Raw genomic sequence first — 27957 nt, 5'->3', positions numbered from 1 at the left:
TAGCAGGGTTGAGAGTTTTGTTGAAGTATGAAAGAGTCTCTTCTATTGTTTGTCAGCTGAATGCCAGATCTGAGATCCGGGGGAGGGATGGAGGATGATGAAGCTGAGAATAGGCTGCATAAAACACAGCTCCACTTGTTGTGCCACATTCCAACTACCTGCTGTGCACTATGCCCACCCCTGCTGCCCCCTAGGGTTTTAGCATGACAACACACACTGACACACATACTGTTCAAGTTCTTGACTTGTTTGCAAAAGAATAATTCCCTGGGTTCAGATCTTTTACCCTGAAACATTACCTTGGTCTTATATCAAATTCAAGTCAAACAGTGAACAAAAACGGCCCAAACATATGAAGGGTTACTTGGACAATGTTTTACAAGAGTCAAAGGGAAAGCCCAGAGATGTACTAAATCACTGATCCATTGTGATCTTATATAGTAGTTTAGTAATGAATACAGAAGAAAGCAGACCTTCTGATTCAAGCCCGTCTCATCTAGTCTCAGTAGACAAAATAAAAACCTGCTTTAACCCCCTCAGAGCCATGGTGGGTCAGGTGATGGAGTCCAGCTGGGACAGGCCTGCCTTTGAGAGGCTTTAGTTCACTGCATGACTTTCTTCCACTGAGATGACTCACATGAGGCTCACAGTTGAGGTCTTAATTTCTGACTGACTCCAAAACATTTCACACAAAGTGGGCACAACCTCACACACACAGCACATAGAGCAAGCCTGACTTTAAATTTAGTTCATTTTACCTGAACTCGTGTATCATGATCATCCAACCTATTTGTCCTGGTCACCTTCTACCTTGTCGTTAGCGCCGTAAATATCGAATAATTACATGAACAATATGTACAAAAACCCATAATATAGAGTATTAAATGTCGCAACCACCGGATATCTTTTTAAATAAGACAGAAAAAGTTATTTACAATTGAAGTTTTACTTGCCTCATAATAGCTGTCCTAGGAGGCTGTTGTTCTAAACAACCGCTTCAAGTGATGCTGCTGCGTCGTCCACACGACTGCGCATGCGCTTCTCTCGCGCGATTTGCCATAGTAACGATGTTTTTAGTTTGTACATTTGAGAACCACTGAACACTGTGAGTAAGCTACTGTCTTATCTCTGATGAAAAATAATTAACATTTAAATAATTTCTGTTAATAGTAATAAAAAACAACAACATACAAAGGCAATATTGTGTTTTCACATTTTAAATTGAGCGTGCTTTTATAAATATAATAAAATGACAAAACATACTTGTAATGGTTTTTATTATGGCACACAAAAAATGTAACCATACTGGTAGGTAATTTTATTAGAAACGAGAACAATTTTGTTTCTGATAAGTTCCAACATGTATCGAGTGCAAAAGTGTTTTTCTGTCAGGGATCATAAAGTCAAGTGTTACTGTTAAGACACAAACAGTGAACGTAACAGAGACAATGGGGATGTTCAAGGAAACATCTTTGTGATAAGGATTCAGTGCATTATTTAATGAAGAAAAATGAACAAGCTCAATAGGTGTAAGCACATATTTTGTGGCTGTTATACCCAGAGGACTGAGATATCATTTAGGGTTATTTAGAGCTTTGGTGGTGGGGGCTGTGCTGCCCCATCAGTCCATCACACATGACTCATCTCAAATCACACTTCACAAATCACAACAAAAAGTTTCTCAATTTTCTAGTCTGGATCCCACGTTGTTGATACGAAAAGTGCTGATAAACAATATTCATAACACTGATTAATAGATATTTGATTCTTCTTGTTTTTAATAAAAAATAATGTATTCAATATGAGTTATATATAATCTTATTACCATGCACTTTAAACAAAAAAAATATTATTTTCACTTGACAACTATCTTTATGAATATGAACATTTTGGGCCCTAAGAATGGGGTCAGAGGCAGAAGCTGTTGAGAAACCCTGCTCTAACCTTAAAAAGAAACTCATGCAATACAGATAGAAGAGATGATGTTCCCATTTCCTGAAACAAGTAAAGAGGAGAGAACATGAACCATTTGGCCCTTCCATTATGAAAAAGTTAATTATATGTGAGATACCGGTCTGTAATGGGATGAACTGTTTGGTGTTGGTTGGTGTCTGTTTTAGTTTAAATAAAATCATAAAATGTTGTTAGATATTACAGAAGGATTCATTTTGGCTCAAATACCAAAAATATCAGAGAGGATAAAACATTTTACGGGAGTGGCATGGACCTCAGAGAGAGGAAGTTAAACTGGTCTTTCAGTACTGTTCGCAGTTTGCACACTACTAAAATATAAACTACAAGCTGTACTCGCACACATACAGTACATAGACACAGTTAGAAAAGACAGCCAGTTTGTCAATTCAAGAATGTGCATGTACTACTTCCTTTATGACACAAACCCTCATCAGGATGATTCTTTAAAACCCATATGAAGATATGATCAAACTGAAATACGTTTTGCAATATGAGCAGAGGGTTAAATATCCTTTAAAGATGTTTGCAGAACAGGACAGGACTGCATGTGGGAAATGAGAAACTGAATTAAATCAATATTATTGTTGCATTGCACATACGTCAGTGTAGCAGCTTTGGCTTTTAAAGAGTCCTCAATGTTGACAGAGAGAAAATGTAGCTGCCAAGAGGACTCTTAACACAAAAAAATGAACCTTCATTTCCCTGATGAGAAAGTAAACATTTCAAAGCAAATCAGATAAAATCCCCTGACCACTTAATTGATAAAAGCAAGATCTACTGTTAGGCTGAGGGAAAGCTTACTTGATTTAAAGTCTACTTGATTTGACGGACATGTCCTGTTAGACACATCAACATTATAGAAATATTTGCTGGGATATACTTTCAACTTTAAATCTTAAATCAATATACTATTTGAATTATATTCTGGTAGTTTTAAACATATTTTTGGTTGTAAAATGCCAGCCCAGAGGTATTACCAGAGATTGAATGTGAAATTAGTATAATTGTTAGATTTTGTTTTTCTATTATTATAAGTACTGTTTGTATCAATTTTATAGAGCTGCAGCGATATGCATATGTTGACAACTGCTGGTACAAAAAAGTGCAAAATTTAGAATAAAGAATTACCTAAAATGGAAAGAAAAGTGCAACCAGGAGCACAACACTGGTGTTTAGGTGGAATTTGAAACAACTCTCAGACATCAGATCAGGTCCTGTGATGGGCGTTAAGGCGGCACCAATAAACTGCTTTGCCTCAAAAATACAGGATGGCTGACATATCTGAAACACAATCACCTGACTGCTGCCAAACAGCCTCCACTGTGAGAGACGGAGAGGGCAGGGCAGTAAGGCATTCTTGAAGAGCATTGTTGCAGCCGCTGGCTTTGTCAGCGCGTCTTATTTTATGACTTTCAGGTCACAGTCATGATGAGAAAACAAGTTGACATTCATGAAATTTCATTACTGTTGTGGCTGTTCAAAGGCCACACCTTGCTTGTCGTAGATCTCCTTCAGCAGCAGCAGAGCTGTATCCTCAGACTCCCTGACAGACACATGGATAGACAGAAAGGGAGAACATAACTAACTGTTGTTGAAAATAAGCAAAAAAGCAAATGTGAGTAAAGAAAGAAACAATATCAGTTACATAAAATACAAACGAGCACAGCTCCTGTAGGTCAACCCCACCACAGGTATGCAAAACTCACCAGTAACAAAGATGAGACTGGATGGCAAACAGGTATTCATTGAAGCTCTCGATAGGTTTTTCCTGAAGTACAAAGTCGATCCTTCGTCCTCCATTCAACATCCCCACTTTAATCTCAGGCTGCTCTGTCTGCTCTGTTGAGGATGAGGACTCTGCCTCCTCACACACTGCTGCTACTGGGACATAAGTAAAGATGAATGAGTCTCTACAGGCAGCCAACAAACAGACAACAAAAACAACAGCCAGCAGCAGATAGCTCTTTTTTTTTTTTTAAATGAAGAACATCATTAAAAGGGAGAACAGAGAGAAGTTGCTCTCTGCAGCAATCAGTATACAAACCTATGCAGGAGGGAGAAGGTTCACACCAGTCTACAACTAATGTGTTTGTAGATTCATTTTAAACTGTTAGCCCTTATTTGATAAGACAGAAGAGAGAGCAGCAAACTGGGGAGAGAGAGAGGGGAAGACATGCAAGAAAGGAGCTATAGGTCAGACCCGAATCACACCACAGCCCCTGCAAATGGGAAAGCACCCAACCGCCAGGCCACCTGCACCCCTACAACCCCTCTTAAGATAAAAAGATTAAGTCTTACAAAAACAAGTCTTAAGTCTTGTGTCTTTACTGATTTTGTCCAGCAAATGTGTGTGCGTGGTGTTTTTAACACAAAATCTCATCATGCTTACTTTTAACATTTAAATGTAACACTCTTTGTGAATCTTAAGAAAATGCAAAAAAAAAAAAAAAAAAAGGCTGTTACTGCAACATACTTTAATCACATCATCTGGCACCTACCCAGCAGGGGTTTGAACAAATGTATTTATAGAAATAATCAACCTTCATTCAAATGTACTCATTTGTTTTTGTTGGTCAAATAAAGGCATCGGTACTGATTTCAGTCTGTTTCATAACCAACTAATAAGAACTCCTCACAGGAGCTCTAATGTATGCTGTTTCAATGTTTGCAATTATTTTGGAAGCTGGAAATGTTTGTCAGTTTCAGAACATTGTTCTTTGGGCCCTTTGGGCTTACAGATAATTCGTTGTAGTAGCTTAAGTCATTTTTAGACACTGTTGTGATTAGAACTGAACACATTCCTTTGACCAGATGAATTCTATGTATCCCCCCCTTAGTTACCCGTATGATGTGGACTAAATGACAGACAGGTTCTGTTTCATGATAAGTGATTGTATGTCATAAACATTGTTGTCTTCACAAAGATCTTAGTGCACTGCCGATGAACCCCAATGAAATGCTGGCTGCTAGCATCTGATACATTTTTAATGACTATTTTAGACAATCAACCTCTGTGTTGACTTGTTATCTAAATGGAAAACCTAAAAATATTGTATTCAAATTACATTGTTTGTGTCCCAAATAGACATCTACATTTTTGGATCTTGTATCACTATACTTGAAACAACAAATAAAGGCAGTGCGAGTCATCTTTAATTGTTAGTGAAAAGGAAGACAAACAAGGTTTTGTGTAATTTAATTGCACAGTCTGTCCTTACAGCAGCTGAATTACATTTGATCAATTTAATCAACTGACACGGTAGAACCTGAGGTGCAGTTAGAAAGGGCAGGACATGTACTTGCATGCAGCTTCTGTAAGCGATCTGCTACTGATGAATGACACTACATGTTGGTTGAGGTCCAGTAAACTAATATTCTTAAAAAAACAAATGCAATCACTACTATACTGTTTGTTTAGTACCTAGGAGAGAACTGCATGGACAGGTTGCTGTAGTTGTTTTTGATGTTGACAGTCAGTGAAGCAGTTCATAAATTCAAACGAATTAAAACTGACAGCCGGAGAGGGAGGAAAGAGCCTGAAGGAAGTGTTAGTAAACGGAATGCTGAGTTGCAGTTTAGATATATAGAAAGGTTAGTGCATAATTCTTATGAGGGGCCCTGGGCCACTCCAGCATTTTAGTCCAAATATCAGCACTTTTTCCCCCCATCTTAGCAGAAGCAGTGACTGCCCTGAGGCTGAGGTTAGAGGCAGGGAGGTAAAGGTTCAGGAGGGCCACAGCAAAAAACACACAGAGCAGAATAAGAGAGTGGAAGGGTGCTGCATGCAGAGAGGGGTGAGAGGAGTGCAAGGACACTGGTATAGACACATTCTTGTGCATGCGTACATACAAAACACAAATACAAAAAGGCAAATATCTACCATGTGTCTCCTGAAGGTCTCTCTGCGTTGTATTTTCTCCTTCCTCTACTGGGGGCAGTGCAGCTACTGGTAGTCTTGCCAAGGACTGCCATGCCGTCCGCAATGATCCCAAAACATTGTTTTTCAAATCCATGCTCATACGGGTCAAGCTGTCCTTTAGTTCTAGCAGGCAAACAGAGACAGAGATTATCATTAAGCCAAACAGAAGCCAATACCACATTAAAGTTTCATGAAGACAATAAGAGGGAAACAGAGAGCCTTACCCAGGTGCATCCTCTTGCGACCTTTATGGTGAGGAATCAACATGGGCTCCAGGTCTGTCTCGGTCACAATCATGGGCTCTATCCGATAGGCCACAGGGTCATACTGCACCACAATAAAGAGGTTGTCTTCATGATATCTGCTTTTGTTCTTACGAAATTCATAGTTGTGAAACTGCTGCCTGTATTCTTAATTTGTAATTTACTGCTGTGGTTACATGTTTCAATTTTTGAAAAAATTCATTAATATCTGCCCTGTGAAATTCTCTTTGTTTGCAAATGAAACAAAAAATTCAGACCGTGGCAAAGAAAAGCTGCTTTTTTTTTTTGAGAAGATTACTGGTTGTGTGCATGAATGGACAGATACAATTTATATGGGATTACTCACTGGGTGGTAAATGTTGTAAAAGCTTTTGCAGGTGGGGAAGGTGTAGTTGGGGTCGATGTGTTTGAGGCCACGGACAGTCAGGAACATCCCAATAGGAGAGCCGAAGGCAAAAAATGTTTGAGGGTGGAAAGCCAGTTGTGGGTAGTCGATGGAAACCTGGGGATGAAAGGTGGAGTTGGAAACATTTGGTGTTAAAAAATGTCAGACCTTAAACTACATTTTTGATGAAGACACAGATAACCAGACGGACAGATTAATGAATTCCCTGGTGTGTAGGGAACATTAAAACAACAATTTTTATGACATAAAAAAACAGGCAGGGAGTATGACTGCAGGTGACGAGGACATCAGGGGGCTGACCACTCATGCAGGATCGAATGAGCACAGAGACAGAGTGTGGTGCTGTGTTGTCTGATTTGATGGGACAAAGATGGTAGCCTCTATCATCACACAATATCCTAATATTCTTTAAATAACCACTGTAATGTAGTCGCCTTGAGATCGGACTGTATGTTGGAGAAACTCCAGGCACAATTTGATAAGAAAAAAGCCTGAGAGCATGGCGGCACCATGTGAGACACACCTGTCCCTTGGCTATGCCTCCATTGGTCTGTCCAGGCAAGCGATGGAGGAAAGAAGCAGGTAGGTGATGCATCACAGCATTTATCTACATGTTATCCCGAGCACAAGTTTAAATATTTATGTCAATATGTGGTACCTGTCCGATGCCCATGTCAAAGTATTCATAGTCCACAGCACTGGTGATGGACTGCGCCCTGTGGAATTGGGACTGCTGCATTGTCAGTCCTGAGGGCTGGTTACCATCAGGATCACTCGTCTCTGGAGGTGGGACTTGCAACCCTGGTGCCAAACGAACTGTCCTACAATCCTGTTTAGAGTAAGGTATATATGATATTATTTGACCTACTTCTGAAAAGTAGATACTAAACAATGTTAACAAGCATTTGGAAAGAGGGTTCCTAAGCATAAATCAAATAAGCTTAGACAATGCCCGTTTCTCCCTGTTGATACAGGTAACCAGTTTCTTGAGATAGTTTCATCCTCTCTTTGTAATGTAATAACAGCTATAAAAACACTCAATACACTGAGCATTAGCCATAAAATCTACATCAATGGTTGTGTAAATACACACACAATGGTTAAGTCATGCATGTAGTTATGTGGTTTGTTTAGCAAAAGGTGGATTATTTGTTGAACTTGGCACTGAACCTATATCAATGCCAAGAACTAAACCATCCAACAAACTGCAGATTAATGAAACATCAATGTGAAAGGTTATAATGGGGAATATAATATTGATCCAAATATTTCTGACCTCTGGAAGCCATTTCCTCTTGACATAGTTCAGGATCTTCTTACGTGGTCCAAGGGGAATTCCTAAATCTTTGAGATCACTGTCTTGGCAAAGAGCCTATAAGAGGAAATCCACAAGTTTTAACCCTGCATTATGAATTAATTTTGTATATTCTTTATGTGTGTGGGTGTGTGTATGTTACCAGGGATTCCAGGTCTAAGTTTTCTGCCTGTAGTGTATCCAGGTACTGCTGGAGGCCTAGTCTGGTAAGAATCTGCTCCAGAGTGGCAGAGTTCAGACGAAAGGGCTCATCAGAAGGCACCTTCAGCGCAATGAAGGACAGAATAGAGAATTGACCTTCTTAATATGTAGAGAAATATGCAACCTTTTTATCAGTATACTAGTGTTGATGCAAATGCCACTGTACCCCGTCTGATCCATTCCTCTGATTGGTTAGCAGGTCAAACAGGATCAATGAACCTGGGGAGGGAAACAGCTAAAAGTCAGTACATCGAACACTTTGCGTTTGTTTTATGTTAACCTGTGCATGTCATACCCAGGCTATGTCCTACGACTGAAATGGCCCCGTTGAACTCTGGGTGTCTCTGTTTGAAGAGGGTGTGAAGCTTGTTAATCTCTGAAGCCACTGTGTCCACTATGGTCTGGCAGTAGGTGGGGCTGTTATAGAAAAACAGGTCCAGCAGAGTGTCATTGGTGAAATGTCTCAGCCTGCTGATGCTGGGGAGAGTGATCCTCTGGATGTCCCTAGAAAGAGGTGAATGAGGGAGAAAGTTAAGGCAGGCAGGGCAGACTTTGAACTTTTCTGCAAACATGAGACATAAATAAGAATAAGAATAATCAATAATACATTTTATTCTGCACAGAAACTATCATTCTTAATACTCACTCGTCCACACCAGTGGCATCCCCGTGTAGCGCACTGTGCCAGTTGACTGGTAGGAACTCCACTCTCCCTATACCGCCATCTTGCTGAGCCCGCTTGTAATGAGAGGCCAGGAGGGACAGGGAAGCACTCCTGAAGTCATTGACTGGAGATGTTTAAGAAGGAGAGGATGCAGTATATGCATATGCAGTATATATAAATAAAGTATACGCGCACACACACAAAGTCACACATACCACACTGTATGATGGATCTGAAGCGCAAGTCACATGCAGGGCCGATGCCATGGACCATAAAGACGAGGTGGTCCACTTTATCTGGTTCACCTAGGAGCACAAATAACAAATATGAGCCCTAAATTTTCATGCTGCTGCTGTTTAAAAAAAAAAAGAAAAAGTATATTCTATGTTCTATATCTCACTGGTACATGCATACACATACCATCAGGTATCTCTACAGAGATGTTCTCCACTGCCCTCTTTACAGTTTGTGGCCGGGTCTGCTCTGAGGGGGAGGACACCCACTCATCCTGCAATCCTATTGGTTGATACTGCATTATAAGCTGAGACCGGATCAGGGAAATGATAGAAAAGAGGACTTTTAGAAGTACACATTCAACGAATATCTTTTAGTTTACGAGTGACGTTGTAACAGCAGGCTTTACTTTGGGATTGTGAAGAATGACGGTCTCTCCGGTGGGAAACTCCAGTTTTGTCTTCCATTCGTCTAAAGTCACTGCAATCATATAGGCCTCCTGTAGATGTAGGATTAAGGACGCATATGAAAAGAGCTTAGTATTAACGTAGTATTAGGAAAAGTATGGATCAGAAGTTTTAGGATTGGGCAGTGTGATGGGGAGGGTTCAGTGTCAGGCTACCTCCAGTCTTTGGCTGAAGTCCTCAGGATATGGAAGAAACCTGGTGTCTTTGTCTCCTTTATAGAACCAGGTGCAGCGCCGGACTTCAGTGGGAGCTTGCTCCCAGTACACAGCATAGCGCTTCCTCCCCTTAACATGTACATCATACCGCTCTCCTTCCACAGCTATCACCACCTCCTCCTTCTTTTCATTTACTGCAAAAATAACACAATCATATACAAACTTTAAAAAGTAGCTCTAATCTTAATCTAAGGTTCTATGAGTATGCTGGTGCTGCGCTGAAGTGTTGGCATTGGATTCGCAAGTTCGCTTAACTTTTTTTGCAAGCTATGTTTCTGATTAGTAGAGTAGTTCCATTTTCGAGCTAAGATCTCACATTAACCCATGGGACAATATGGCACAATAACAATAGCGAGCTGTCTTGGACCTCTGCAGCTGCATCATTTGTTGCCCTCCGATGGAATGAATGGACTTCTCCTTCTGAAAGAGTGTGGGTGACAGAACTGCCATCCTGTCCCACTTTGAACTTATTCACTGCTCTTTTTTGTTGGTTTATATTCTTCCTTTTGGATATGAATTTTTTTATATACGTAGATAATTAATAAACTTAAGACAAAAAACTGCACATACTGTATCCTTTCTCTTAATCATAATGAGATAATACTGACATGATGGCAAACTTGAGCTTTTAGTTAAACTGCTGTTAACGGTAAGTGTATTTACCTGTGGTCCAGGCATTCTCCAGTTTTTCAGAGTCTTCTCTGCTGAAAGGGAGCCAGGAGGTGCTTTCCTCAGCCCGTCGGCAGTAGAACCAGTGAGGCTGCACTTCTCGGTAAGGAGCCGGGACGGACTCCATGTCAAGCATCTCGAAAGAGGAAGTGGAACAAGGAGAGGCCTCATCCACGACAGGCAACACCTGGAAGAAAAATAGGATGACAAGATGCTTAATCAATAATTCTTCTTAATGTCTTCAATATTGCTCAGATGAGAACAAAGAAATCAAATTCCTGCTACTACACTTATTCAAAATTGTTTTCCTTGTGAGAAAATCCACTGTTTAACCTTGTATTCTTAAAAATAAGTAAATACTGAAGTCTAAGTTCAGTCTGTGTCCCTATTTTAAGCTTGTATCAAGGAACCATCAGACAAAGGAAAGGACAGGAAGGCGTCACGCTTCTTTGTTCTTTCCTCCTCTACAAGCTATCGCTTGTCTTTTTCTCAACTGATGCAGCTTCAGCTTGTAAACAACCTGTTTTCCAATGAATCACTTACAAGCACTGTGCACAACAACAAACGCCTACTTTGTGCACAGCTGACAATGTGCATTCAGCAAGTATAGAGAGTTGATTTTGAGACAAAACCCTCCTTAAAGAAATCATCCTCTTTGATATTCAGCTGGTATGTCTCTGATATCCAACTGTTTTATGAATGGCCAAGTTACATGAAAACAAAGTTCCTCCAGCAGTAAATCATCTGGAAAATGATTCATAATACTTTGCTTAATAATTCCCACTTATAATTGACAGGCAGACACAGCTGCTTCTATGGTCTCCTCTGGACCTTGCAGTGTCAAAAATGTAAAACATGTTCTTGCCTTACAGAGAGACAGTATGTGACTTTCATTATACTCTCTCCATAAGTTTAATACTATCTTCTCTAACCTCTTTCATTCAGTAGGTAAAAGAATGCAGCAGCCATCTCTACATGCCTGAGGGAAAAGGAGTCAAACTCTGTAATTTTTCAGCAATAAATCAAATTTACTATGGTTTTCTTAAAGCCTTTGTTGGTCTTTAAAAAAAAGTGAGCAATAAGTTTAAAATACACGCTTAGATTTAAATAAATAATAACGAGAGGATAAAGTTTATTACCCAAACTTCTGTTGTGATGAAATATCTCAGTACCGGCATGGCCTTAAAAATGTGTCATATGTCATCATGATTTGTCATTTAGGATAGATTTACTTCAATCCGACTTCATCCAATTGCTTAAACCTGTTAAGAGTTTCCCTAATCACAGATCAGCCTAGTCAAAGACTGAAAATAAACTTTATTGGAACGGACCCAAGTCGTCCTCTGTACCCATGCAGCTGATCAACGAGAAATAATGACGGGACTGAAAATACTCTTTAACAGAGATTAACCGTTCTTGTTTGCAAAAATACATCCAATCTATTTTTTTATATCTTGAAATAAAGGCCAATGTTAAACTTTACAGAGCATACACATGGTCTTTGAGTTGTGTTAAAGTCTGTTTCACACACGTTTGTGTTACCCTTTACTTTATTAATCTTAATTTCAACCAGTAACATCTGCAATGTCTAACCCAGATCCCAACCCCTGAAAAACAAAATACAATTGTTAGACCAAGAACGAAATCACGTGTGCTCCCTTACCGGATTCTCAGGTGTTGTCCCTGCAGCCGCAGTCCCACTGGGGGTGTCAAGCAGTTCCTGGGTGTTGACGTTTGAGGCGGCCTTGGAAGGACCTCCCTCTTCACCTGGACTGCATGACATTAGTCCAAAACGTGACCCCAACCCTCAGCTCTGACCGGAGGAGGGGCAAGGGGGTCACAACAACACGGAGCCCGACACTGGAGAGCAAAAAGGGGAGGCGCTGTCATACAACAACATGCTGTGGACTGCATGTTGTTGACATGTTTTTAGTATGAGAGAGCAACATGGTGAACAGTACTGTGATCCCAGCTCATATCTCATTAGCTGCTGGACGGAATGGGAAATGTAAACAGTCGTGTTAATGTAAGCTAATTTAGTTTATTTATCCATCCAGTCCTATTAAAATGTATCTATGACTCTTGATGTCAACGACGCTTATCTCCAGGTTAGTGGTGTTTTCTGAAAAAAAAGGTGACAAACACACCCAGAACACAATGATCCTAAAGGTTAGTAGGTGTGTGCTAACAGCTGAGTTATGAGGACTAGCAGTGACAAACTCTTTTCACAACCTGTTTCTACATTCAACCTTAAAGCAAAAATAAAGTACCAGTCGTTTGCTTCTACTCACCCACAGCTTCACATGAAGTTATACCTGTAGTTAATACAGAGGATTTGTATCTGCTGTTTAGCTCGGTTAGCAGAGGACAGCCTGTCAAATGCCAGCTGGTTAGTCTTCTTCTTTTGGATTGGCAGACTAGACGCAGCTTTGGCGTATTGTTGCCCCCTACAGTCTGAAGTCAGCAATTATTTAGTCCTTATATCCGCTGGTATACAGACCAGAGGATTGCAGAAATTCTGGCTGTTTTTTTTGTTGTTTTCTTTGGGACTCCTTGAGCTTGCAGGGTTGATAGGGTTGATAGGGTTGAAGATATTTTCTCCCAGGTCCATGAGGTCTCAGTAAAGTTTCCCTTTCTTTGCTCTGAGTAGAGACTGCACTTAAGGAGGACATGGACTGCCCCTGTCTGTCCACACTGATACTTCCCACCAGGGCTAGCCCACTTTAAAAACCCCACAATCTTAGCCTCAGCATCTTAACCTGGTCCTTTCGTTTCTCCATGCAGGTTTTAGGAGCACAATGTGTTACAGATATAAATGTCTGCCTTTGTGTTCCCTGTCCTGCACTTTTTGCTATGATTTGGTAATTCCTAACTGGGTTATTGAATACATTTCCATTATGCCAAAAGCACTTTTTTTTTTTGCTATTTCATCTGCTGCTTCATTCCCCTGAATTATATGAGCTGGTACCTACATAAACCCCACACTGCATCCCAAATGATGAATTCTAGATTTTGCCAACATAACTTCTGTCATTGTGTCTGGTCTGGCCTTGGATTTACGGTGTTTTATTGTTATGCAAGTAGTTACTTTAGACTGAGGTATTTTATTGTCAATCCACCTCAGGGCACAGAGGATAGCAAACAGTTCTCCTGTATACCGATCAGGAAGCCTTCACCCATTCCCTTTTTAAGTTCCCATATAAACACCCTGAAAGCTCTCCCTGTACGGGGTCTCTGGAACCATCAGTAGATGTACATGGTGTTTCCCCACTTTCTTCTGATGCTCCATGGCTTTATTTAGATCTCCAGCTTTTTGTCCTTTGACAATATTAAGTCTGACAGGTTCAGGCAACAGCCACTGAGTGGGAGGCCAACAGATGATTGACTCCACTTTCCTATTCAATAACTTCACCTGCTTTTTGCCTCATGGAGTTCACAAAGTTAAGCATTTTTATTTTCCCTGTTTGTTCCAGGTGTTGGCAAATAGTTAGAAAGTTTGGTTCATTTGCTCTTACTTTGACACAATAATGGAAGGCTAACTTCATTTTTTAAGCTCCAGAGGGGCTTCACCTCTTCACTATATATTCCTGAATGCTCCACTTAAAACTCTCAAAGCTTTAGCCTGTAAAACATCAAGTTTATCTAACACTGCTGGGGCAGCAGAACCAGGCAACACACACATATAGTCAAGCACTGAGCGGATTATGGCCCTCTTACTGTCTGCTCGGAGATCCAACTCTCACACATTTAACATTAGCGGTACAATTAATGTAACGAATAACTCTATGAATATAAAACTAATTGTATTATTCCCCATCTTATAAAATGTGCCTGAATAAATAACATTAACACAGTTTCCAAAACCTATGGAAAAATAGGCTAATTGAATAAAAACGTACATTATTAATGTTCAAATCATTCTGTAACAGAAGGTAGGCTAATAATGAGTTTCATCACGTAGCTGACCGGAATAAATTTCACATTTACGAGAATCACAACATGAAACATCAGAAGGCCACCGCCGCCTGACGTCACGACATTTTGTAACTGCTGCAAAAAAAAAAAAAAAGGGGGGAAATCATACTTCAACGAAAATAGACGACAGGAACTGCTGCTTATTAGGTTACTTTTAAATGTATTTAATAATTGCAAAAGGGATATACCCTAGTATAGGCTAATGTTTTTTTTGCTTTTACAAATAATATGACAAATCAATATATATTTGTCCCCCCATCATGTCTAACAGTTGCAGAAGTGATTTGTTGAACGTCTTGATTGTCAGCTTGATTTTCCTGTCTTTCTGCTCAGAGGTAGTCACCAGTGTGGCCTAACAGACCGCAGATGCTAGATAGAATTCAAATTAACATCGCATGGCATTCAGGCAAAAACAAACAAACAAAAAAAACACACCTGCTCAGCCTAATCAGCCTAATCAGCCTAACCAGCCTAACCCTAAAGCCCAGATATCTGATTTGAACCGCAATATGCACAAGGGTATTTGTAAAATGCCCATGTAGGTGTAGGCCTCTCAGCTATGAATGATCAGCCACACCCGTTTGCGGCAGGTGAACTGTCTCAACATTGTCATATTTTTGGCAAACTGACTTCATTATCATGAGTCAACACAGAGGACGCAACAGAGAACTCCCATGACACTTTGGATAAAAGGAATGAATGTGTTTACTAAACAGTTAACTACTAATGTTATCAACATAAGAACATGCCTAGTTTTTATAAATTCATTGTAACATTTGAAAATTACAATACTTTATGGCAAAAAAAAAAACAACAACACAATGTTAAATTCACAACTCTCCTCCAGGGCTTGTTGCAGGAGGGAGGAGTGAGTTCTTCCAAGGAAGGAAGAGTGAGTGGTTCATAGACACACCCAGTCCAACAAAGTGTGAGAGACATGCAGAGTTATAAGCCTGTGTGGAGCAATAAGAGGGTGTGGCTTTCCTCACGGAGAGCAGATAAGCTGAGTTTTCCCTGCAAAGAGGGACAAGAGTCACAATCCTGAGCAGACAACCATTTTAACTTTCACTCTGCTGGGCTCTCAAACAATCCAGCTGTACATTTCGTCTCTCCCCCTCTGCTGCATACTTTCAGCACTTTGAAGCTAGACTTTAAAGGGGAAGCAACTACCAGCGCAAAGAAGTGAAAAACACAAGAGGACAGCTGAAGAACACACTTCAACACACAGCCATGAAGGACAAAGTGAGGAAGGGAGGAGGAAGAAATCAGGCCAAGGCTGGTAAGAAATCCTTGCGATGTGTTTTTTTGTTCTTCTCCGCTCCACTCTCTGTGCCTTCTCTTTTCACTTCCCTCTGCCTTCTTTTTTTTTGTTGCGTGTGGTTCCTCCCTCACTGGAGAATGTGAGGAGAGTGGGACATTTAGCACCGCTCTGCTGCTCTGAACATGGCTGGTGCTTTTCTCTGCTTTGAACACGAGAATCTGTTATTTTCACTTTTGTATTAGATTTTACTCAAACAGAACCTGACGATCAAACCTAACATCTCAGGAGAATACATACATTTTCATGATGATCCTTTGAACTCAATCTTTAAAATCTATGCGTTTTGCTCTCTCATTCAAAATGAAAATCTATTTTAAAGTTTAACTCCCCCCACCTTTTTCTTTTACTTATAATTGTGTCTCCACAGTCTGAAGTAGGCTTCTTAACCTCTTTTAACCTTTGCCACTCCCCCTCAAACAGACAGAATGACTGAATTAAGGCAGAGTGTGTGTTTACTCTGCAGTCAGAGGTGTACAAGTACTTCGTTACCTTACTTAAGTAGAAATTTTGAGTATCTATACTTTACAGGAGTAATTATTTTTCAGCCGACTTTTTACTTCTACTTACTACATTTTCACACAATTATCTGTACTTTCTGCTCCTTACATTTTAAAAATAGCCTCGTTACTCATATTTCATTTCGGCTTGTTTTTATTCCGGCTTGTCATCGTTGAAAAAAAACACACAAAAAAAATCTATCCAGATAAATCACGCCGTCCGGATAGAGTGAATTTGATTGTGGTTGGATGAAAAGTATAAACATATACCATTCCGACACCATATTGGTTTGTACGAGATCCATCGCACCTGCACATGATACAAATCACGTCACACTCTGCCCGTGGCAGAGACAACCATACAAGGATAATTGTTCCTAAGCCTTCCCTGGGGTACACCAATTTTCTTGTCCAGCTTTGTTATCTTAAATCCGTTGCCCTCACAGATTCCTGCAGCTAAGCTTGGATGTACATTTACATTCCAATAAAGGCTGTTGATAACATGCCTCTGAAGTTTGACTTTTTGCACCATTACAATACTTGCAGGCAACCAGTCATCATATCTTCCGCTCCATGAAACACATGTTAATGCTCAGTAGTACACATATATGGTTCTTTTAATGTATTTGCATTGTATTAAAATGCGTTCATTTTCAATGGGCATAAATGCGGCTGAAACAGCTTCTTCCCAAATTTTTGAACATTCACATTTTAATATAACATTATTGTCATTATGGCCTGTAGAAATATGTTTTTTTGGGGATGTGGGGTAGAGCACTATAGGCCCCTGTGGCGCGGCCTAATCTTTTGTCCTTAATGGCATTTTTTCCCCCTTACATTACTTTTACTTTTATACTTTAAGTAGTTTTGAAACCAGGTACTTTTACACTTTTACTTGAGTAAAAAGCTTGAGTTGATACTTCAACTTCTACAGAAGTCTTTCTAAACCCTAGTATCTATACTTCTACCTGAGTAATGAATTTCAATACTTTTGAGACCTCTAGCCAAGATAAACTTGTCATGGCTGAAATCAGCATAGTTTTCTGTAGTAGTGAGGGAGCAGCTTCAATAGAAAGGAGGCTGATTGCTCCAAGAGGAGAGGAGGGACCTACATCCAGCCAATCATGAACAGAGAAGCTATTTTTGGGTGCTTTCCAGTTGCAAAGTAGTGCCAGATTGACAGCATGAACTGAAGATTCACTGTACAATTGAGTACAGCGAGTCCAAGGTGATTTCTCTGCTTTGCTCTGTGTGTCAAAAGTGTAATATGTGTGTGCATCCATGCATGCAGGTGTGCTCGGCTGACACACTGTGGGTTTGTTCATGTAAGTGTTTGATTGTTCTGCTGTCTGCCCATGCCAGGGCTGGGTGTGGTTGTCCCTTCACTCTGAGATGACATGGAGGCCAGTAGGCAAATTCAACAGGTTTAGTCACACTGCAGGTTGAGGAACACGCTGGGTCCTGCTCTCCCTCTGGTTGTATGAGTGTGTGTGTGAAAGCAGACACACCCCAGCTCTCTCTTTCTGTGACAAATTCACTCTCACTCTTGCCCTCAGGCACACACACACACACACACACACACGCACACGCACACGCACAAACTCTGACTCTTCAGTCCAGCTCAGGGTAATTTTACTGTACAAAGGACGGAGCAATCTGAACTGTTGCAAGTCAATACTGTAATCCATTCATTCATTCCTTCACTCAGTGATTCATACAGCAGCACAAGTCTTTTCAGAGTCGTAGTGAGCTGGAAGTATTCCCAGCACGTAATGAGCTGAGGGCAGGAAACAACCGAAACTATAACCTTGTCTGTTGCAGAGCTTTGTGATTATCCTGAGTTAGTTTTGTTTGACTTCTCCTTCAAACAGACGCAGTGAGTCAGACTGGTGGAAAAGAGGCCTTGGGTATTAAGCAGGATGAGGACACGTCGTTTTCTGTGAAGATCCAAGGAGCAGGAGTGGAGTCTTTTGAGCTGCAGGTACTAAAACATGATTATTGTTTCCTTTATTCATTCTACTGTATACAAATAATTTACAAGTCAAAGAAACTGGCTGTGGAAGCGAGACGACAAAAAACTTTGATTCACTATATTTATCCTGAATAGTTAACTTGCTGACTTACTGACTTGCTGTGTTTTTGTAGGTTCATGGATTCTGGCTTGTTCAAGACGCAGTGATGACTCTGCTTTCGAGGGATGAGGTGTGTCCACGCACCAACCTGTCCCTGGCACTTACTGGCACGACCCTGGACCCCCTCACAGAACTACAGAGCATCAAGGGGCTCAAACCAGGAGCCGTCATGCGCCTTGTGGAAGGTATCTGCACAGTTTCCTCTCATTAGTTCCGATTTATTTCCAGTCTGCATTTGTAGGACGCTTTCTTGTCTGTGCTGCTGTAACACCCGAATTTCCCCTCTGGGGATCAATAAAATATTATTCTATCCTATCCTAGATATTTTCGTCACTCTAAGCTTTTCAGCAGTAGTTTGGTGTGTAATGCAGCTTTCACTCTGTTGAATGTTTTTCCAGCTGTTAAAGAAATATTGTTTCACTTAAATATAAGTTTCTTGTCATTCATAGTACGATAGGTAAATGTGGAAATTTCAGCATAATAAGACAGCAGAGAACAGCAGTGTATGTAATTATTTGTATGCCTTTATGTCAGAATAACAAGAGATCTTTCTTGTTAAGACAGTGGGAAAAAAAAAAAATACTTACTTCATGAGAAAACAAGACCATTCAATGAAAAGGTACACTGTCTGTGTTGCAGCAGAGTTGCAGCCAGGCTAGCATTTTCATAAAATGACGAGAGATCTGAATGTTTTACAATAAAGGGTCACAATGAAATCAGTGTAACTTGACTGAAGTAGCTGGAGTCTGACGCATTGATCCAAATTTTACACAGTTGTCTGGACACCATGTTTGTATGTTCAAATAGCTCTCCTGATCTCAAATAAATATTTGAAGTTATGATAGGAAGCAATCTTTATGTTTGCTTGTTGTCATACAATATTGAAATAATTAACATGGAAAACAATAGCTGGCATGATGACAGTTCTCAGCTTCTGTGGTGAAGATTAATCCAGTCTGTGTGATATCATCACACTCGTAGCGCTTTCCCTTTCACACACCTGTGAAACACACTTACGTTTTTCTCAGCTCAATGTAAATAGCTGACTCACCTTTTCTGAAGAGGTTTATGGTTGCTAAGTTTACAGCTGCGTGCAAACCAATTAGTCTGCCTCTCGTTAAAATACTGAAACAAACCATCCTGCAGCAAAAATGTGACTGTGTACAAAATGTACACTGCAGGTCTATGAGAGTACACATCAAAGATGAAAATATATTTATCCTAGAAAATATTTGTCCTTTGCAATTTTGCAGTTTGACAGTTTCATAGAGGTCAGTCTAACGTTTATATTCATGCTGTGTCTTTCCAGAGTCATACACCTCCCGCTCGTCCGACCTCCATCTGGCTCGTGTGCTGGAGCTGCTGAGAGCGCCAGGACCTCAGGATGCACTGAGAGAAGGACGTTCACCAAGTGTGCTGGAGACACTCACACAATCACCAGGTACACACATACTGTGCAGTACACAAATATGCAAAGCTAAAGGTCAAGCTCACCCTAAAATCTCCCTTTGATTCTGCATCAGACTCTAGCTTACCAAATGGAAAGAGCCTCAAACGATCTCTGAGCAACACAAAAACAGAAACACCCATTCAGGACGGAGCTCCTCCTGAGTACCTCCTCCCGGGTTCCTCAGAGAGACCTCTGATGGCCCTGCTGCCACACAGCTCCCAACCAGAGGTATGTCACACCAGGAGTCTTCTTCCACACCGGGTCATTGTGATTCAAACACTGACTCCCTATGTCTTTAAATGTGTCTCACCAGGCTCCCAGCTACATCAGAGACATGTCTCTGAGCTGCTGGAACCCGCCTCCTGGACACAGGAAGCTGCAGGGAGACTTCCTGTACATCAGTGTGGTAACCTTAGAAGGTCGGCGGTGTGACATCACATCCTGCCCAAAAGGTTTTTTTCTCAACAGGTAAAAAAAAAAAAAAATACTTTCATAATACTTTGTATTTTCTATGTGTTGTCTTAATCTTCATATTTGTTTATTATGTACCCAACTGTGTTATTTCCTTTTTTTTTTTTTTTTTTTTTTTTTCAATCAGGCTGCTTTGATTAAATAATTATCTTTATAAATGTTTCAGTGTGATTCTGAATTCTTTTCACGTTATATCTCAGGTCAACGGAAGAAGTGTTTGATCCTCGTCCTGCACAGACGGCCCCACTTTGTCACTGTTTCACTGATCTGCTCTGCCAAATAAGCCCCGCCTTCAAACAAACTTTTACCGCACGCAAAAACAGGTAACGCTATAAGCCAATGAATGATGTGACATCTCTTAAAATATTAAGGAAGCAGGGGTAGTGCAGTGGGATACAGTGAGGTGTGTATAAATATATATAAAGTTGATTGTTTTCCTTCTTTTAGGCTCCAGTTACCTCCAGCAGAAGTGTTGCCTACTCCCTACCACACTCTGAGCTGGCTCGGGCCTCCCTGCGCCTCCCGCACTCACAAAAACACCTTCAGCAGACTGGGACTGGATGATCAGTCGGCTACACAGGTTATTTATTACACAACACTAAACAATATTTTGTAATTGTTTATCGATTGACCTGCTGTTGGCAGTGAATATGTAATTACGCGTGTTATTTTTAGGGTCCGGACTGGAATGAGGAGTTGCAAGCAGCCAGAGATCTTCCACTGCTAAGTCTGGAGGAGCGCCTGCAGAGAGACAGAGCTCTGCTCCAGGTAACCAACAGTTTGTGTCATTTAAAAAAAAAAAAAAAAATTCATCTCTCTTGTCCTCACCTGTCCTCCTCTGTACCTGTTATACCTGTCTCCTCAGGTAAACAGTGCATTTATCAGGGCTGCGTCACAGGCGGCTGGGACTGTTGTAGACGGTAATGTGGAACCTGTGAATGGAAACCCTGAGGACCCGGCTTTCCTGTGGGGGGGCCTGTTCATGAACCAGGGGACCGCAAATGCAATGTATGGTGGAGAGAGGGGTCGCAGGTGAGAGCACACCCCAAGTGTGACTGATAAGAACATTATGAAATAGTTTCTGTTTTACTGTTTCACTTCAAGAATGGCATAGCATACCATATGAAAGATACTATTTGATACAGTTAGATACGATAAAACACATTGTTATACAATATGATACGCTACAATAAGATATGGTATTATGAGGTATGTTGCAATATGATACAATATGATTTGATACTATACATTATGGTATGATATGATATAGTCTACATTACATGCAGGGCTGCTCAGAGACTGGAGCTAAGAGGAGTCCAGGCCTACACTAACATAGAGGGTCTGGAGGGTCTACACACTCTGCCTACAGCGGTTGTAGACTACAGAGGCGTGCGTCTTACTGCTCAGGGTCTGGCTCCTGGTTTGCAGAGTGCTGAGCCAGAGAAGGAAACTACTCCAGCCTCAAGGTACACCTTATGGAAACAATGTATACCAGTAAACTGTGGCTGTATTGTCACACTGTTTATTGTCTTTCTTCTTGTTCTCTATAGAGGCTTGCTATACGGGGTAAATGCGGGACCCCAGGAGTCCCCCCAGCGCAGACGACTTTTAGAGCACCTGGCTCAAGCTGCAAAATCTCTTTCCATCCAGAAACACACGGTTGTGTCCCCAAACAACTACCTGGTACCGCTGTTCACCTCAGTGGATGCCCAAGGACTGCTGGGGGCTGATGGGAGGTTCTACATACTGGATGTGTTCAGGACCTTTCCACCTGATGTCAACTTCTGTCCTGAGGCGGAGACAGACAGTCAGACAGCAACAGGGGAAGAGGGGAGTAAAGAAAGCTGTGAAGAGAAGGAGGAGAAGAGGAGTTGTGTAAAAGAGGGTTTTCCTGAGAGTTATCAGTCAGACTTGGGGCTTCCAAAGAGCTTTCCTCACTCACTCTGCAGACTGAGGCCAGAACTGGTGCAGCTTTTTATCCAGCACAAGTGAGTTTCACATGAAATTAAACAGCTTAAAACTCTGGGGTTTTTTTACCTTTTTTTTTTAAGTTTGAATTCTGTTTCTGTTCTCCTTTTAGATATTGCCAGTTCACACAGCGGGTGAGAGAGATCTTGGAGGAGAATGGAGGGTTTGAAGAATGTGCAACAGCTGGTAAGAAGTGTTTTAAAAGATCTAGATGAAGGCAATTGGAAAATATAGTGAGAGCTTACACAACGTATGCTCATTTCATACCTGATTAATATTTTCATACTTGCAGGTGACTCTCGATCCACTGATGCAGTACGAGCTGCTTGTAAAGAAGTGGGCTCTGTTAGCAACATCATCTTTGAGATGCGCCTTAACCCAGACATCTTCTCTCCAGGTACCAAAGGAAACTACACAAACACACACACACACACTGACACGTAAACAAAACACACTACGGGTTAAAAAACAAACAAACGTGTTTTTTGTGTTTCGTGTTCAGGGCTTTCCTTCCCTCCTGCTGAAAGCATGTCAACAAAGCTGCAGGAGAGGTTGCTGAGAGAAGCTGCAGTTTTGATCATCACACATCAGATACCTGCATTTGTAAGAGGATCTTTTGTTTGCATACTTTAATAAGCGCAGGATCTAGTGCAAACATGAAACAAAATCAGCATATGTAAACGTGTGTGTGTGTGTGTGTGTGTGCGTGTGTGCTTGCAGGTTGAGCACTGCCTACAAAGCAACGAGGCACCAATGGATGGCACTTCTCTAAAACAGATCCTCCATCAGAGAGGCATCAATCTGCGCTATCTGGGTCATGTGGTAAAGGCCATCAACCAGTCAGAACACAAGGAGCGCCTGAGGCATATACTGGTGTGTTTAATTTACAGTGTAGTTGATGTTTGAAGTACTCCCGTTGAGTAGTTACCCTCCTTTATGTGCTTTCTAACGTCCCTCATTCTGTCTCAAACAGAGGTTGGTCATTGGTGAAATTTTCATCCGCTCAGCAAGACGAGTGTTCAACAATTTCCTTCAGGTAGTTTTTAGTAAAAATTTTTTAAAAAAAAATGCAGGTGTGGTTCTTTGCATTTTATAAAGAATGAGCTATCAGCCTCTGGCTATGTCTCTGCAGGGTGTGGATGTGCCAAGTGTCTCTGCAGCTGTCAGTCACTTCCTCTGCTGCCTATTGGTTCCCCACTTCACTCCCACTGCTGTGGGGGAAGAGACCAAAAAGAAGTCGAGGCGGCGTGGCCGAGGGGCCGGGGCCTCTGAAAGTATGCCCTGGAGCACACTCACTGGAGCTGAGCTGTGGAACCTGGTCTGCCAGGACACTGATGAAACGTACAGCTTATGTGACAGCCTCGGGTGAGGACACAGACTGTGTTTGTTCTTGCCTCATGTATGTCAGTTTGTTCACTCGGTTTATTGGAGGGAATATTTATTTTTAGGATTTACCATCATGCAAGGCCAGTGTTACTTATTCCCTCGGAGAACAATGATAAAAAACTTGTATAACAAACATGAAAACAAAATGACTTTGTCCCATCAATGACAATCTTTTTGACCATTTTAATTAAACCTGGATATTAGGATAAGCCTATGCTTGATCCAATTTAAAAGCTACAGCAGGTTTGAACTGGAGGCAGATTTTCTATGTAAAGGGAGGGGACTCTGACCTCCAGGTTACTGCACTTAACCTTCTTGAAACATTAGGAGCTATGTCAATGATTTTTCTAGAAGTTTTTAGTGGGTCACAGTTCTAGCACCTACTGTCATTTTTTTGCCCTGTTACAGCTCTGGTCCAAACCACCTGGTGGAGCACTACGGCCTTCAGAAGATCTCTTTGCTCAGAGAAGTCTGTTTGAAAACTGGATTACAGGTAATCACATCTGAAATATGTAATCATCCTGTTATTAGTCTTTTAAATAATAACTGAAAAAACGATGTACTTGTAATATTTTGATATGCACTCAGTTATAATTTCAAATGTTGCTGTGAATACAAACCTATCAAATATACTGCAAAACAACAAGTGAACAAGTTTGTTCATTTTGATTCCACACCAGTTGAGACTGAGAGACTACGTCTTCGACAACCAAAATAAAGCTCCCATTGGTCCAGATGATGTCCTCAACATCTTCCCTGTCATCAAACACGTTCACATGCCAACTGCTGATGCTTCAACAGCATATCGTGCAGCACTGACCTTCCTGGAGAAAGGTGGATGAAAAAAATCTATTGTTAAGAATGTCTCATAAGAGGTATGAGCAGAAAATCTAACTATTACATGTTTCCTCACTGTAGGTCTGCTGGATCAGGCGCATGAGCACCTGCAAAACGCAGCATACCTGTTTGGAAGAGTGTGTGATAACCTACACCCTGAGGCCTGTTTCTGCCACAGCATGCTGGCAAAAGTGGCCTATCTGCGTGGGAAGCCAGCAGAGGTAGGCCGTCTGCTCCACAACTTTTTTTACAGCTACATTTAACAAGGAGGAAAGTTCCCCAAAAACATTCACTCTTATACTGTTCGAAAAAGCATTATGAGGCAAATAAGAAATACAAGAAAAATGAGAGAGTCTGACGTTTAAACAAAGTGTTACGAAGAGACTATTTGATGCTTTAGTTAAATTGTAGTTCCCCGGAACTCAGGAATGATTTTTGAATGAAAAACATTAACATAGACTAAGGTATTTTTTTTTAATAAAGATTTTAAATGATAGAAGGCTTAATACACATTGTTGTGGCCCCTATTCTTACTGTGACTTCATATGATGTTAAGGCTCGCAGTGTTCAGCTGACAGCGGTGGTCATCAGTGAGAGAGTGCTTGGTTTTGACCATCCGAACACCATCCTGCAATATGTGAGTACAACAGCATTTCAGATTTTTTTCGACCAATTGTATGAGTGTAGTCTGGCAGTCCAAAAACTCCTGTTGATTATGAATATATATGTGAATGTATGCACTGTGGTTAATTGGGTCATGTGTGTAAAATGTAACTTTTATATACATTTTTTTTTCACATGTAGGCACTCTTGGGTGTGTATATGTTTGCTGGAGGGGAGACCACCCTGGCCCAGAAGTGTCTCCTCAGAGCCCGCCTGCTGACGCTCACAGTCCACGGAGAGGACCATCCATACATCGCAACACTGGATGTAGGTTACAACACGCACAAAATGTAATAACAAAGAACGTAATTACTTTTATTTTGACAATGCGTATATTCTCATGCTTTCCTGCAGTGCTGTCTTGGTTTGGTGCTGACCGGAGATCAGTGTGAAAGGTACCTAAGGAACGCCCTCAGACTCAACACTTCCTTCTTTGGCCCGACAAACCAGCACACTGCGCTCAGGTAAGGTGCCATTTAGAGCATGAAAAAATCTTTTTCTTCTATCTATTCCAACATCTTCACCATTTCTCTCCCTGCTTTCTGTCTGTGCAGTCAGCACCTCCTGGCCCAGAGGATGTGCAGTAAGGGAGACTACAGAAGTGCCATGGTGCATGAGAAAGAGGCCCTCACTGCTTTCACCTCATTGGTCAGTGTATATGTGTGATAGAGAGGGAGATATGTGGATTGGCTTATGTATTTATTATATTCATTTGGAAAAGTAGCAACTATTCTCCCTGGGGTTCAGCTCAACTCCCTGGTTGTCTTTGCATCTCATCTCACGGTTATTTTTTCTCTCAGCTTGGAGAGGATCACTCTCAGACGAGCGGCAGCAAAGAGTTTCTGTGCACCATAACCAAGCAGGCAGTGAAGGTGGAGCGCTCTCTCAGACAAGCGGGAGCCCAATGCACAGAGCAAACAGTGGAGGTATCATGAAGTCTCTGATAGCATTAAACTTGCACAAAGAAGAGAACTTTGTTTATTAATGCCGCTGCTCTCTGTTTCAAGTGTGTGACTCCCTCATCTGACACGATGCTGGAACAGATGGTTCTGGTGATGGGGATCAGGAAGCTCACACAAAGGTAAATATATTGATGATTACGTGCTTCAAACTTGTTCATAAATCAGTATTTTTAAGACTGTGATGAGTAAAATCATCCAACATTTATAGATCTAGCTCTTAATTTGAACATTACATACAAAACAAGAGACCTGGACCTTTTTTGTTTTTGACACTATTTGCATTTTAAACCTTTTTTTGTTTTGCATGAATGACAAACTATTAGAAGGCTATTAGCGAAAACAAAAATATAGTAATTAAGCTTTTTTTAATTTGGAATACATCTAACTTTGTATTGCTGTAACACAAAATCGGTTCTTTTTTTTTTAAAGCTGATAACTTAAAAAGGGAACAGGAAATTCTATGTTGAAGACAATTAAAAGTAATGTTCTATCTAACCAGTAAATCTCATTGTTATAGTGACAGGCTCACAGAGTACAGGAAGAAACATCAGGAGTTAAAGGCAGCAGTAGCCAAAGAGCTGGGGTTGAACCTGGGATCTAAGCAGTTATTCACCTTGGAGACGATGAACTGGGCAGAGAAAAGCTCAGACCAAGAAACAGGAAGCGGGGAGGAAGCTGAGAAAGGAAGCCCGTGTGGGGAGAATGCCAGCGAGAGCCAAGAGGAGGAAACTTCAGCAGAGAGTGCTGACGTAGTTTCAGCTAATGGTCATGAGGTGGAGCCAGCTGAACAAAACCAGCAGGCAGATGTAGACGGAGGAGACAGTCATGGAGCTTCTTCAGGTGCTGATGTCATGGAGGTGAACGGGGAGTCAAAGTCAGAAGCTACAGGAGAGGAAATTGATGGAGGAAGCTGCAGCACAGTCAATGGGGAGATAAAATCTGAAGCGACAGGTAGTGAGATGAAGCCAGAGCAGGTAAATGGTGAAGTAAACGGAGCTCTTCACATCCCCATCAGCCCATCAACCCTCAAGAGCAAAGGAACCTGGGCTGATATTGTTTCTAAAGCTCCTGTATCCAATGGAAAAGCAGACGAAGACAAAGCAGTCAATGGAGTCACAGATGGTGTCAGTGCTAACGGAGCAGCAGAGGAGTGAAAACAGGCAGGAGAAAAGTGTTGTAGTTGAGTTTTTAAAAGCCACTGCTGTAGGATTAGACTCTCCCAGGTTCTGAGATGTAATTTGGTGATATGGTCATGAAGAAAAGCTAAATTTGACAGAGTCTTATGATGAGTATTCATTTGTGTTGGAAATGTTATTGCTGATTCTGGGAGAGGGCTGTACTGTTGAGTTTTTTTTTTCTACAATAAACAATTTACTATGGTTTGCAAGTGATTGTTTTTTTTGGCACATACACAGCATATATGCTCGTAAAAAAAGATGATGGAAAATTCCTATTCATAACCAAATCACTATTCCAAAATGAAAAAATTTAGAGCAAATCATTATTAATGAAATGCATGTTTTTTTTAAGCCTCTGCTACGGTGACCCTGAAGGTCAACTGCAAAAATTTTACTTAATGCAATTTAAAAAAAAATATTTAATAAAATGTTCACAGAATGCTAAAATAATTCATGAACTGCAAAAACCTTTCACAAAAAAACATAAAGGAGGTTCAGGTCCCTGACCTCAGAGGCAGGAGAGACTCCCATTGATTAGATTAATTGGAGCTTTGGACTCGTAGGAACCTGTATTGGTGGGTGGGAAGATGAAGAGAAATGTCCAATATGTTAATTAAACCATTAATAAGAATTTACTTGAGACTAACTTCTTACCCTTTTTTTCTTAATACTTTCTCCCTGAATGCTGCTGCTGTACCCTGTCCGCTGTGTGCAGTCAATGAGTGGTTGAGCAAGTGAGAGAGAGAGGGAGCAGAAAAAGCAGGGAACATGCTTATATTTTGCATTAGGC

At 41.0% G+C, this 27957-nt stretch overlaps 2 protein-coding genes across 4 annotated transcripts; one reads left to right on the top strand and one right to left on the bottom strand.

Moving 5' to 3' along the window:
• Window positions 1-1260: 1260 nt before the first annotated feature.
• ddhd2 (DDHD domain containing 2) lies at window positions 1261-12733 on the bottom strand. 3 transcript variants are annotated; one of them, XM_065965874.1, is made up of 19 exons: window positions 12619-12733; window positions 11991-12187; window positions 10322-10514; window positions 9599-9792; window positions 9386-9475; window positions 9163-9283; window positions 8958-9047; window positions 8725-8866; window positions 8374-8582; window positions 8245-8297; window positions 8020-8139; window positions 7839-7934; window positions 7221-7391; window positions 7086-7112; window positions 6503-6658; window positions 6118-6220; window positions 5855-6016; window positions 3681-3855; window positions 1261-3517 (listed from the first exon to the last, which is right to left on the bottom strand). In XM_065965874.1, exons 2-19 carry the CDS (start codon window positions 12108-12110, stop codon window positions 3436-3438), a joined length of 2304 nt encoding a protein of 767 aa, XP_065821946.1. In that variant the 5' UTR covers window positions 12111-12187; window positions 12619-12733; the 3' UTR covers window positions 1261-3435. The 3 variants fall into 3 exon arrangements, with proteins under 3 accessions (XP_065821946.1, XP_065821952.1, XP_020505568.3); XM_065965880.1 differs by having other exon boundaries at window positions 3681-3852; XM_020649912.3 differs by lacking the exon at window positions 7086-7112.
• Window positions 12734-15275: 2542 nt separating this feature from the next.
• si:ch211-166a6.5 (clustered mitochondria protein homolog) lies at window positions 15276-27376 on the top strand. Its single transcript, XM_020649930.3, has 28 exons — window positions 15276-15581; window positions 17992-18101; window positions 18266-18437; window positions 19562-19693; window positions 19776-19930; window positions 20016-20170; window positions 20374-20496; window positions 20621-20753; window positions 20849-20941; window positions 21039-21205; window positions 21460-21639; window positions 21724-22161; window positions 22254-22327; window positions 22434-22538; window positions 22644-22744; window positions 22862-23014; window positions 23115-23177; window positions 23274-23506; window positions 23936-24020; window positions 24208-24361; window positions 24446-24585; window positions 24921-25001; window positions 25169-25294; window positions 25382-25491; window positions 25582-25675; window positions 25828-25953; window positions 26035-26108; window positions 26507-27376. The coding sequence occupies exons 1-28, from the start codon at window positions 15533-15535 to the stop codon at window positions 27141-27143; spliced, it is 4263 nt and encodes a 1420-aa protein (XP_020505586.2). The 5' UTR covers window positions 15276-15532; the 3' UTR covers window positions 27144-27376.
• The last annotated feature ends 581 nt before the right edge of the window (window positions 27377-27957 follow it).

The sequence above is a fragment of the Labrus bergylta genome, chromosome 2 (assembly GCF_963930695.1).
Source record: "Labrus bergylta chromosome 2, fLabBer1.1, whole genome shotgun sequence".
Classification (NCBI taxonomy): Eukaryota; Metazoa; Chordata; class Actinopteri; order Labriformes; family Labridae; genus Labrus; species Labrus bergylta.
This window is presented reverse-complemented; position numbering and strand designations above follow the sequence as displayed.